We start from the raw sequence: 10,489 nt of genomic DNA on the forward strand, positions 1-10,489 counted from the left end.
CCACGCCCGGGGGCCAGTTTTGGTCAGGGATGTTACAACAGGCCACGTCCGGGGCCAGTTTGGGCAGGGTGTAAGGTTATGTTACAACAGGCCACGCCCGGGGCCAGTTTGTCAGGGTGTAAGTGGTATGTTACACACAGGCCACGCCCGGGGCCAGTTTGGTCAGGGATGTAAAGTTATGTTACAACAGGCCACGCCCGGGCCAGTTTGGTCAGGGTGTAAGGTATGTTACAACAGGCCACACCCTGGCCAGTTTGGTCAGGGTGTAAGGTATGTTACAACAGGCCACACCCGGGCCAGTTGGTCAGGTGGGAAGGTATATGTACAAACAGGCCACGCCCGGGCCAGTTTGGTCAAGGGTGTAAGTTATGTTACAAGCAGGCCACGCCCAGGGCCCAGTTTGGTCAGGTGTAAGGGTATGTTACAACAGGCCACACCTGGGCCAGTTTGGTCAGGGGTAAGGGTATGTACCAACAGGCACACCGGGGCCAGTTTGTCAGGTGTTAAGGTTATGTTACAACAGGCCACGCCCGGGGCCAGTTTGGTCAGGTTGTAAGGTATGTTACAACAGGCCACGCCCGGGGCCAGTTTGTCAGGGTGTAAGGGTATGTTACAACAGGCCACGCCCGGGGCCAGTTTGGTCAGGGTGTAAGGGTATGTTACAACAGGCCACGCCGGGGCCAGTTTGGTCAGGGTGGTAAGGGTATGTTACAACAGCCACACCCGGGCCAGTTTGGTCAGGGTGTAAGGTAGGTTACAACAGGCCCACGCCCGGGCCAGTTTTGGTCAGGGTGTAAGGGTATGTTACAACAGGCCACGCCCGGGGCCAGTTGGTCAGGGTGTAAGGGTATGTTACAACAGGCCACGCCGGGCCAGTTTGGTCAGGGTGTAAGGGTATGTTTACAACAGGCCACGCCCGGGGCCAGTTTGGTCAGGGTGTAAGGGTATGTTACAACAGGCCACGCCCGGGGCCAGTTTGGTCAGGGTGTAAGGTATGTTACAACAAGGCCACGCCCGGGGCCAGTTTGGTCAGGGTGTAAGGGTATGTTACAACAGGCCACGCCCGGGGCCAGTTTGGTCAGGGTGTAAGGGTATGTTACAACAGGCCACGCCCGGGCCAGTTTGGTCAGGTGTAAGGTTATGTTACAACAGGCCACGCCCGGCCCATTTGGTCAGGGGTAAGGGTATGTTACAACAGGCCACACCTGGGCCAGTTTGGTCAGGGTGTAAGGGTATGTTACAACAGGCCACACCGGGCCAGTTTGGTCAGGGTGTAAGGGATGTTACAACAGGCCACGCCGGGGCCAGTTTGGTCAGGGTGTAAGGTTATGTTACAACAGGCACGCCCGGGCCCAGTTTCAGGTGTAAGGGTAATGTTACAAACAGGCCACACCCTGGGCCAGTTTGGTCAGGGTAAGGTATGTTACAACAGGCCACACCCGGGGCAGTTTGTTCAGGTGTAAGGTTATATTACACAGGCCACGCCCGGGGCCAGTTTGGTCAGGGTTAAGGGTATGTTACAACAGGCCACGACCGCGGGCCAGTTTAGGTCGAGGTGTTAAGGGTATGTTACAACCCACGCCCGGGCCAGTTTGGTCAGGGTGTAAGGGTATGTTACAACAGGCCACGCCGGGGCCAGTTTGGTCAGGGTGTAAGGGTATTACAACAGGCCACACCCGGGGCCAGTTTGGTCAGGGTGTAAGGTATGTTACAACAGGCCACGCCGGGGCCAGTTGGTCAGGGTGTAAGGTATGTTACACAGGCCACGCCGGGGCCAGTTTGGTCAGGGTGTAAGGGTATGTACAACAGCCACGCCCGGCCAGTTTGGTCAGGGTGTAAGGGTATGTTACAACAGGCCACGCCCGGGGCCAGTTTGTCAGGGTGTAAGGGAATGTTACAACAGGCCACGCCGGCCAGTTTGGTTCAGGGTGTAAGGGTATGTTACAACAGGCCACACCCGGGGCCAGTTTGGTCAGGTGTAAGGGTATGTACAACAGGCCACGCCCGGGCCAGTTTGGTCAGGGTGTAAGGTATGTTACACAGGCCACGCCCGGGCCAGTTTGGTCAGGTGTAAGGGTATGTTACAACAAGGCCACACCGGGCCAGTTTGGTCAGGGTGTAAGGGTATGTTACAACAGGCCACACCCGGGGCCAGTTTGCAGGGTGTAAGGGTATGTTACAACAGCCACACCCGGGCCAGTTTGGTCAGGGTGTAAGGTTATGTTACAACAGGCCACCGCCGGGCCAGTTTGGTCAGGTGTAAGGGTATGGTACAACAGGCCACGCCCGGGCCAGTTTGGTCAGGGTGTAAGGGTATGTTACAACAGGCCACGCCCGGGCCAGTTTGGTCAGGGTGTAAGGGTATGTTACAACAGCCACCACCCTGGGCCAGTTTGGTCAGGGTGTAAGGGTATGTTACAACAGGCCACACCCGGGGCCAGTTTGGTCAGTGTAAGTTTGTCTACAACAGGCCACGCCCGGCCAGTTTGTCAGGGTGGAAGGTTATGTTACAACAGGCCACGCCCGGGCCAGTTTGGTCAGGGTGTAAGGGTAGTTTACAACAGGCCAACCCTGGGCCAGTTGTCAGGGTGTAAGGGTATGTTACAACAAGGCCACACCCGGGGCCAGTTTGGTCAGGGTGTAAGGTATGTTACAACAGGCCACGCCCGGGCGCCGTTTGGGGCAGGGTGTAAGGGTATGTTACAACAGGCCACGCCCGGGGCCAGTTTGGTCAGGGTTAAGGTATGTTACAACAGGCCACGCCCGGGGCCAGTTGGTCAGGGTGTAAGGGTATGTTACAACAGCCACGCCCGGGGCCAGTTTGGTCAGGTGTAAGGGTATGTTACAACAGGCCACCCCGGGGCCAGTTGGTCAGGGTGTAAGGGTATGTTACAACAGGCCACGCCCGGGCCAGTTTGGTCAGGGTGTAAGGGTATGTTACAACAGGGCACACGCCCGGGGCCAGTTTGTCAGGGTGTAAGGGTATGTTACAACAGGCCACGCCCGGGGCAGTTTGGTCAGGTGTAAGGGTATGTTACAACAGGCCACGCCGGGCCAGTTTGGTCAGGGTGTAAGGGTATGTTTAAACAGGCCACGCCCGGCGGCCAGTTTGGTCAGGTGGAAGGGTATGTTTACAACAGGCCACCACCCGGGGGCCAGTATTGCGGTCAGGTGTAAAGGGTATGTTACACAGGCCACACGCCCGGGGCCAGTTTGGTCAGGGTGTAAGGGTATGTTACAACAGGCCACGCCCGGCGCAGTTTGGTCAGGTGTAAGGGTATGTTCACAACAGGCCACACCCGGGGCCAGTTTGGTCAGGGTGTAAGGGTATGTTACAACAGGCCACACCCGGGGCCAGTTTGGTCAGGTGTTGTAAGGGTTATGTTACAACAGGCCACCCCGGGGCCAGTTTGGTCAGGGTGTAAGGTATGTTACAACAGGCCACCGCCCGGGGCCAGTTTTGGTCAGGGTGTAAGGGTATTTACAACAGGCACACACCCGGGGCCAGTTGGTCAGGGTGTAAGTGTATGTTACAACAAGGCCACACCCGGGGCCAGTTTGGTCAGGTGTAAGGTATGTTACAACAGGCCACGCCCGGGGCCAGTTTGGTCAGGGTTAAGGTATGTTACAACAGGCCACGCCCGGGGCCAGTTTGGTCAGGTGTAAGGGTATGTATCACAACAGGCCAGCCCGGGCCCAGTTTGGTCAGGTGTAAGGGTATGTTACAACAGCCACGCCCGGGGCCAGTTTGGCAGGTGTAAGGGTATTTACAACAGGCCACACCGGGCCAGTTTGTCAGGTGTAAGGTATGTTACAACAGGCCACGCCCGGGCCAGTTTGGTGCAGCTGTAAGGTATGTTCACAACAGGCCACGCCCGGCCCAGTTTGGTCAGGGTGTAAGGGTATGTTACAACAGGCCACGCCCGGGCCAGTTTGGGTCAGGGTGTAAGGTATGTTACAACAGGCCACGCCCGGGCCAGTTTGTCAGATGTAAGGGTATGTTACAACAGCCACACCCCGGGCCAGTGTTGGTCAGGTGTAAGGGTATGTTACAACAGGCCAACACCCGGGGCCAGTTTGGTCAGGGTGTAAGGGTATGTTACAACAGCCACGCCGGGCCAGTTTGTCAGGGTGTAAGGGTATGTTCCAACAGGCCACGCCCGGGGGCCAGTTTGGTCAGGTGTAAGGGTATGTTTACAACAGCCACGCCCGGGCCAGTTTTGGTCAGCGGGTAAGGTATGTTACAACAGGCCACCCCGGGCCAGTTGGTCAGGGTGTAAGGGTATGTTACAACAGGCCACACCCGGGCCAGTTTGGTCAGGTGTTAAGGGTATGTTACAACAGGCCACCCGGGGCAGTTTGGTCAGGGTGTAAGGGTATGTTACAACAGGCCACGCCCGGGCCAGTTTGGTCAGGGTGTAAAGGTTATGTTACAACAGCCACGCCGGGGACAGTTTGGTCAGGGTTAAGGGTATTTACAACAGGCCACCCCGGGGCCAGTTTGGTCAGGTGTAAGGGTATGTTACACAACAGGCCACACCCGGGCCAGTTTGGTCAGGGTGTAAGGGTATGTTACAACAGGCCACGCCCGGGGCCAGTTTGGTCAAGGTGTAAGGGTATGTTACAAACAGGCCACGCCCGGGGCCAGTTTGTCAGGGTAAGGGTATGTTACAACAGGCCACGCCCGGGCCAGTTTGGTCAGGGTTAAGGGTATGTTACAACAGCCACGCCCGGGGCCAGTTTGGTCGGTGTAAGGTATGTACAACAGGCCACGCCCGGGCATTTGGTCAGGGTTAAGGGTATTTACAACAGGCCACGCCCGCCGTTGTCAGGTGTAAGGTATGTTACAACAGCCACGCCCGGGGCCAGTTTGGTCAGGGTTGTAAGGGTATGTTACAACAGGCCACGCCCGGGCCAGTTTGGTCAGGGTGTAAGGGTATGTTACAAACAGGCCACGCCCGCGGGCCAGTTTGTCAAGGGTGTTAGGGGATGTTACAACAGGCCACGCCCGGGGCAGTTTGGTCAAGGTGTAAGTTATGTTACAACAGGCCACGGCCGGGCAGTGTGCGTCAGGGTGTAAGGTATTGTTACAACAGGCCACACCCGGGCCAGTTTGGTCAGGGTGTAAGGGTATGTTACAACAGGCCACACCCGGGGCCAGTTTGGTCAGGGTGTAAGGGTAGTACAACAGGCCACGCCCGGGGGCCAGTGGTGGTCAGGTGTAGGGTATGTAGTTACAACAGGCCACGCCCGGGGACAGTTTGGTCAGGGTGTAAGGGTATGTTACAACAGGCCACACCCGGGGCCAGTTTGGTCAGGGTGTAAGGGTATGTTACAACAGGCCACGCCCGGGGCCAGTTTGGTCAGGGTGTAAGGGTATGTTACAACAGGCCACGCCCGGGGCCAGTTTGGTCAGGGTGTAAGGTTATGTTTCATGGCTGTTTTGTCTCAGCTCATGACTATAACCCCTCTCTTGTCTTTGTTAGGTCTGGCCAGCAGCACAGATAACATCTACACCCAGACAGATGTGAAGTGTGTCTACATTTATGAGAACCAGAGGTGGAACCCAGTCACAGGATATACCAACAGAGGCCTCCCAACAGACCGTTACATGTGGAGTGATGCAACAGGACTGCAGGAGTGTACCAAGGCCAACACCAAGCCTCCATCCCCTCATTGGACATGGGTGGGTACCAGTAACCGGACAAAACATTTCAATTTCACCCCAGGACAATATAACTTTTGAACCTGAACTAAATATGCACAGAGTGCCATTAGATGACTAAAATAGTCCTACAAAGTTTGTTCTGCTAACTGCTCTGTCTCTATCAGGTGGCAGACTGGGCCATTGACTATGGTATCTCTGGAGGGACAGACAGAGAGGGTTGGCAATATGCAGCTGATTTCCCAACGTGAGTGTATCTAACCTTCCCCAATACATATTCATTGGTCTATCTATCACATATCAAGCTGAATCTTTCCCTGCATGAAAGTTGCCATGATATGTGTTTGTTTCTGTCACTATCATGTATTTTATCTCCCTCCCTCTGTATGTACTCTTCCAGGTCGTATCATGGCCACAAGACCTTGACGGACTTTGTCCGTCGTAGGCGATGGGCCAGGTACTTTATGTCACTACACAACAATCGCCCTGTTCCCTCATCACTATTTGTTTAGTAAGCACACTATGGTCTGTCCTCAGTCTGCCCACTGTGTTTAAACAACCCTGGGTTTGAGCTCTGGGGGAAAAAATTGCCTGTAAGCTCAGATCTAGGATCAGCTTTACTCTACCTAAATCCTAACCATAACCATTGGGGGAAGGAAACACAACAACTGATGTTAGATCAGTGTCTAGGGCAGAGTTCTTCAATCCTGGTCTTGGGGACCCACAGGGAGTGCATGTTTTTGCTCCAGCCCAGTATTTACACACCTAATTCAACTGTTGGTACACTGGTCTAGGTGCGACTTAACTCCTATTTGAACAACCCTTGTATTTCCTCTGACAGGAATTGTAAACTGACGACCATAGGGCCGTGGCAGGAAGTCCCACCCATCCCGTTGAGTGACGTGACCATCATCCCGTGTGGAGCTCAGAGCATTGTTGAGCCGATCCCTCTGTGGGCCATCAGTAACAAGGGAGACGTGCTCTGTAGACTGGGAGTCACCCTACTGACGCCTGCTGTGAGTCACACACACACACACAATATGTAAACATACAACACACATGTCCACCATGAATACACAGACATTGTGGTTGATAACAGAAGTGGTTGTGTGTGTTTCTAGGGGACGTCGTGGCTCCACGTGGGCACAGACCAGCCCTTTAAGTCTATCTCCATCGGTGGGGCCAACCAGGTGTGGGCCATTGCCAGGGATGGCTCTGCCTTCTACAGGGGCTCCGTGTCCGCACAGAGCCCTTCAGGTCAGTCAGAGAATCACGCAGAACCCACCGTCTCTGACACAACCCAGGGATTCTCCTTTCAGTCCTGTGTGTCTTACTGCTAATCAACAGTTCAGTCAAATCACTCAAATGTATTTCTGAAGCCGTTTTTAAATCAGCAGTTGTCACAAAGTGCTTTACAGTATTAGCTCAATGTTTGTTTTCGGGAGGAGCTTACCTCTCTCTGAGTTCTGGTTCCTATCACAGAGATGGACCTAATGATGAGAGAAGACTCAAATCACTGGCTGTTTAATGTACTATTGCCCCCTGTAGGAGACTGCTGGTACCACATCCCCTCTCCAGCCAGACAGAAGCTCCAACAGGTGTCTGTAGGGAGGACATCAGTCTACACAGTGGATCAACATGGTACTACAGACGAGAATGTCATGACTTACTATGACATGGACCTTTATTATTGTCAGACGTCTATTAGTTGAACCATCTCTTCTTTATTTTTGTCATGATTTTAATTTGGTGCTCTCCATCCAGGTAACCTGTGGTTCAGACAGGGCCTGACTCCTAGCTACCCCCAGGGATCGTCATGGGAACACATCTCCAACAATGTACGCAAGGTCTCCGTAGGACCTCTGGACCAGGTGAGCAGAACCTACAATCTAAAACCTGGGTGGTTGTTGTTGGCAGTAATGAATGATAATGACTTTCTCTTTTCTCAAAATTCTAACTTCTTGACATTGCACTGTGTTGAGTAACTCAGCCCTTCTCATTGTTGTTGTGTAGGTGTGGATCATAGCTGACAAGGTGCAAGGCAGCCACAGTCTGAGCTGTGGGACAGTCTGCCACCGTTTGGGGGTTCAGCCCATGGACCCAAAGGGACAGTCGTGGGACTACGGCATCGGGGTGAAACCCTTAACCTTACCTCTAACCCTGACTCATCAACCTGCTTCTGAGACACCAATGACTTTCAATGGAAAGGTTTTCATGGTGGGGGGGCTGTCTGACTCTCTCTCTCTCTTTTTCTCTCTCTCTCTCTGTCTCTCTGTCTCTCTGTCTCTCCCTCTATCCTTCTCTTCCTCTCTCTCATCAGGGTGGCTGGGACCACATCACTGTGAGAGGGAACTCCTTCGAGGCTCCCCGTGTCCGTATGCCCTCCCTGACACCCTCCCTTTCCGCCTCCGTAACAGGCCCCCTCCGCCCCCCTCCACCCCGCAGACCGCTCTCCTTCAGGAACACAGAGGAGAACGGGAACGCTGTCAGGTGTTAAACACACACACACATAGAGTATTTGCCAGTGGACACTGTATCTCTGTTCTGTCTTCAGCCCAACTCTCGCTACAAAAACAACGCCCCAATGCAACTACTCCACCATCCACACTGTACTGTAGCTCCCAGCTCCAGCCTCAACCTCTAAGTGTCTGAAGTAAAACTCTTATTCTGTCCAATCACCTGGTTGTGTTCAATTACCTTTGAACCCTAGCTCTGTGCCCTCAGCTTGACTCAGCCAATCACCTTCTCTCTTCACAACTAGCAGGTCATGTTCAACATTTCCCACATAGAGCACTAGTCATTTTTAAACAGTGTGACTCAGTCTTCGAACATTGCATCATCGTTATTTAAATCTGTGGTCTTAAGATAACTTTTTGTTTTATTTATTGTTATTGTTTGGTTGAATATTTTTTTTCTGTGTGTAGGTGTGTACAGTGCTGTATGTGAATAGATGTTTTGTTTATGTTATATTGGTGATAGCTTTAACTTTTTAAAATATAACGTAAGAAGTGTTTTCTGGGGTWTTCAATGTTATTGGGCCGATGTATGATTCTGTGAAGGTCGGCGATGTATGATTCTGTGAAAGTGGGCGATCAGTAGTTTTTACTGAATCTGTCCCAATAAGTTACTATACTTCCTACTTTGTACCTGCTGGTAACGTAGAGATTCCACTGGAGTCACATCAAAAACAATAAGGGTTTATTTACCRAGAATAATTTAGGTTATTAATCCTTTGATAGCACATGGCGCTTTTACAGTTATATGCCTTTCCCCTGAATGGTTTGTATCTGTGATSGCCACAGTTAAGAGTTTATATGTCCATGTTCCTAGGGGACAGTTTTTTTCTATAGCATTTTTGTGCTACTCTTGAAAAGAAAGTACATATTCTTATTTTCATAAAAAATGCAAATTGCTTGAAAAAGGATGTCTTTGAAAGGCTTAAAAGTTCATTTGTTTGTTTCTCAGGAAAATAAGAGTTTTAACACTATTATCTGCATATTTTTCACCTCCTATGATTTTAGCAGTAAACTATTATCTTTAAACCACAAAGGCTGAAACTATCACGTTTGGGCATTCATTCATCTTACTGCTGTAACTGAAAGATGAAGATCCAATAGTGACTGATATACTGCAACTACAAATCATTAATTGTCCAGAAAACTGTGWATCTGTGAATACTGTCACTTTATCTTCCTATGGCAGTTCCTAATACAACAAGTGCATTGTTTGATAATGACACTGAGTACATACTGCTGTTACTACAGTACAGGATTTATCCTAAAGGAGGGACACATTACACGTATAGGTTGGGATGTGAAGGGGGTACACCATAGCATGAAAATCATAAGTCTAGCAGAGGACTTTTCACTTGAGGATTCCATTGCTTTCATTGATTATGGTGTAAACTAGAATACTATAAGCCGGTACTGTTCCAACTCCAACAAGGGTGTTATTGAGCTATATATTTCTTCCTTCTAATAGTGTGCATGGTCAATGTCCTCTCAATAAATGTGATTATTGATAAGGAAGATTTTCGTTTTACATTTTTCAATTCACACTTTTTTGGAGTCTCAGGAGAACTCAGGTTTACAAAGATATTACAGAAATATCATTCAAACACACATTGTAAGAGCAACATAATTATTACGTTCACCTTTTACACACACACCACTGTTCTAATAACATTTGAAAATATGCCATTTAGCTGATGCATTTATTCCAGGTAACTTACAGTCATGCTTGCATACTTTTTGTGTACAAGTGGTAATTGGGAATTGAACCGATTATCCTGGCATTGGAAACGCCATGCTCTACCAACTGAGCTACCGACATCCATGTCCCAGAACCATAAAAACACAAGTTACCATAGGGTCATGGAGATAAAACAACTTGGTCAACACATACTGTACATTTTGACATGTACACATATGGCTCTGTGTAGATCCTGTGGTCTAGCGGTAACAGTGCTGGCTTCTTCTTCCCACCAGAGGCATGAGTTCAATTCCCTGCTCCAAYCCTTCAAACTGTTTGTCCCACMTACCTGTCTTCCACTCTGCAATTAAATAACTGTGTCAACCACCCCCAAATAAAATATATACATACAAATATGTTTCTAATAATTTACACTTCATTTAAATTACAGTGTGTATTCTTTCCCTTCCTTAAACAGTACAGTATTTGACTAAAGTCTGTGGGACAAGTATAGGGAAATATATCCTTGTTTTGTACTTGACTGTTGTGTCCAGAGGCAGTCTGTGGGACCAGTATAGGTACGCATATCCTTGTCCTGTATGTGACTGCTGTGTCCAGAGGCAGTCTGTGGGA

At 50.5% G+C, this 10,489-nt stretch overlaps 1 protein-coding gene across 1 annotated transcript in view; it reads left to right on the forward strand.

Moving 5' to 3' along the window:
• The window catches only part of LOC111977989 (tectonin beta-propeller repeat-containing protein 1), a 31,883-nt gene extending 22,194 nt beyond the window's left edge, over positions 1–9,689 (forward strand). The window contains exons 15-23 of the mRNA XM_070448202.1: positions 5,487–5,686; positions 5,833–5,912; positions 6,066–6,122; positions 6,507–6,681; positions 6,787–6,922; positions 7,214–7,306; positions 7,430–7,536; positions 7,679–7,798; positions 7,986–9,689. Coding sequence (XP_070304303.1) covers positions 5,487–5,686; positions 5,833–5,912; positions 6,066–6,122; positions 6,507–6,681; positions 6,787–6,922; positions 7,214–7,306; positions 7,430–7,536; positions 7,679–7,798; positions 7,986–8,162 — 1,145 coding nt within the window. The 3' untranslated portion in view covers positions 8,163–9,689. The remainder of the gene's footprint in view (positions 1–5,486; positions 5,687–5,832; positions 5,913–6,065; positions 6,123–6,506; positions 6,682–6,786; positions 6,923–7,213; positions 7,307–7,429; positions 7,537–7,678; positions 7,799–7,985) is intronic.
• Positions 9,690–10,489: the final 800 nt, after the last annotated feature.

The sequence above is a fragment of the Salvelinus sp. IW2-2015 genome, linkage group LG18, assembly GCF_002910315.2.
Source record: "Salvelinus sp. IW2-2015 linkage group LG18, ASM291031v2, whole genome shotgun sequence".
Lineage (NCBI taxonomy): Eukaryota > Metazoa > Chordata > Actinopteri > Salmoniformes > Salmonidae > Salvelinus > Salvelinus sp. IW2-2015.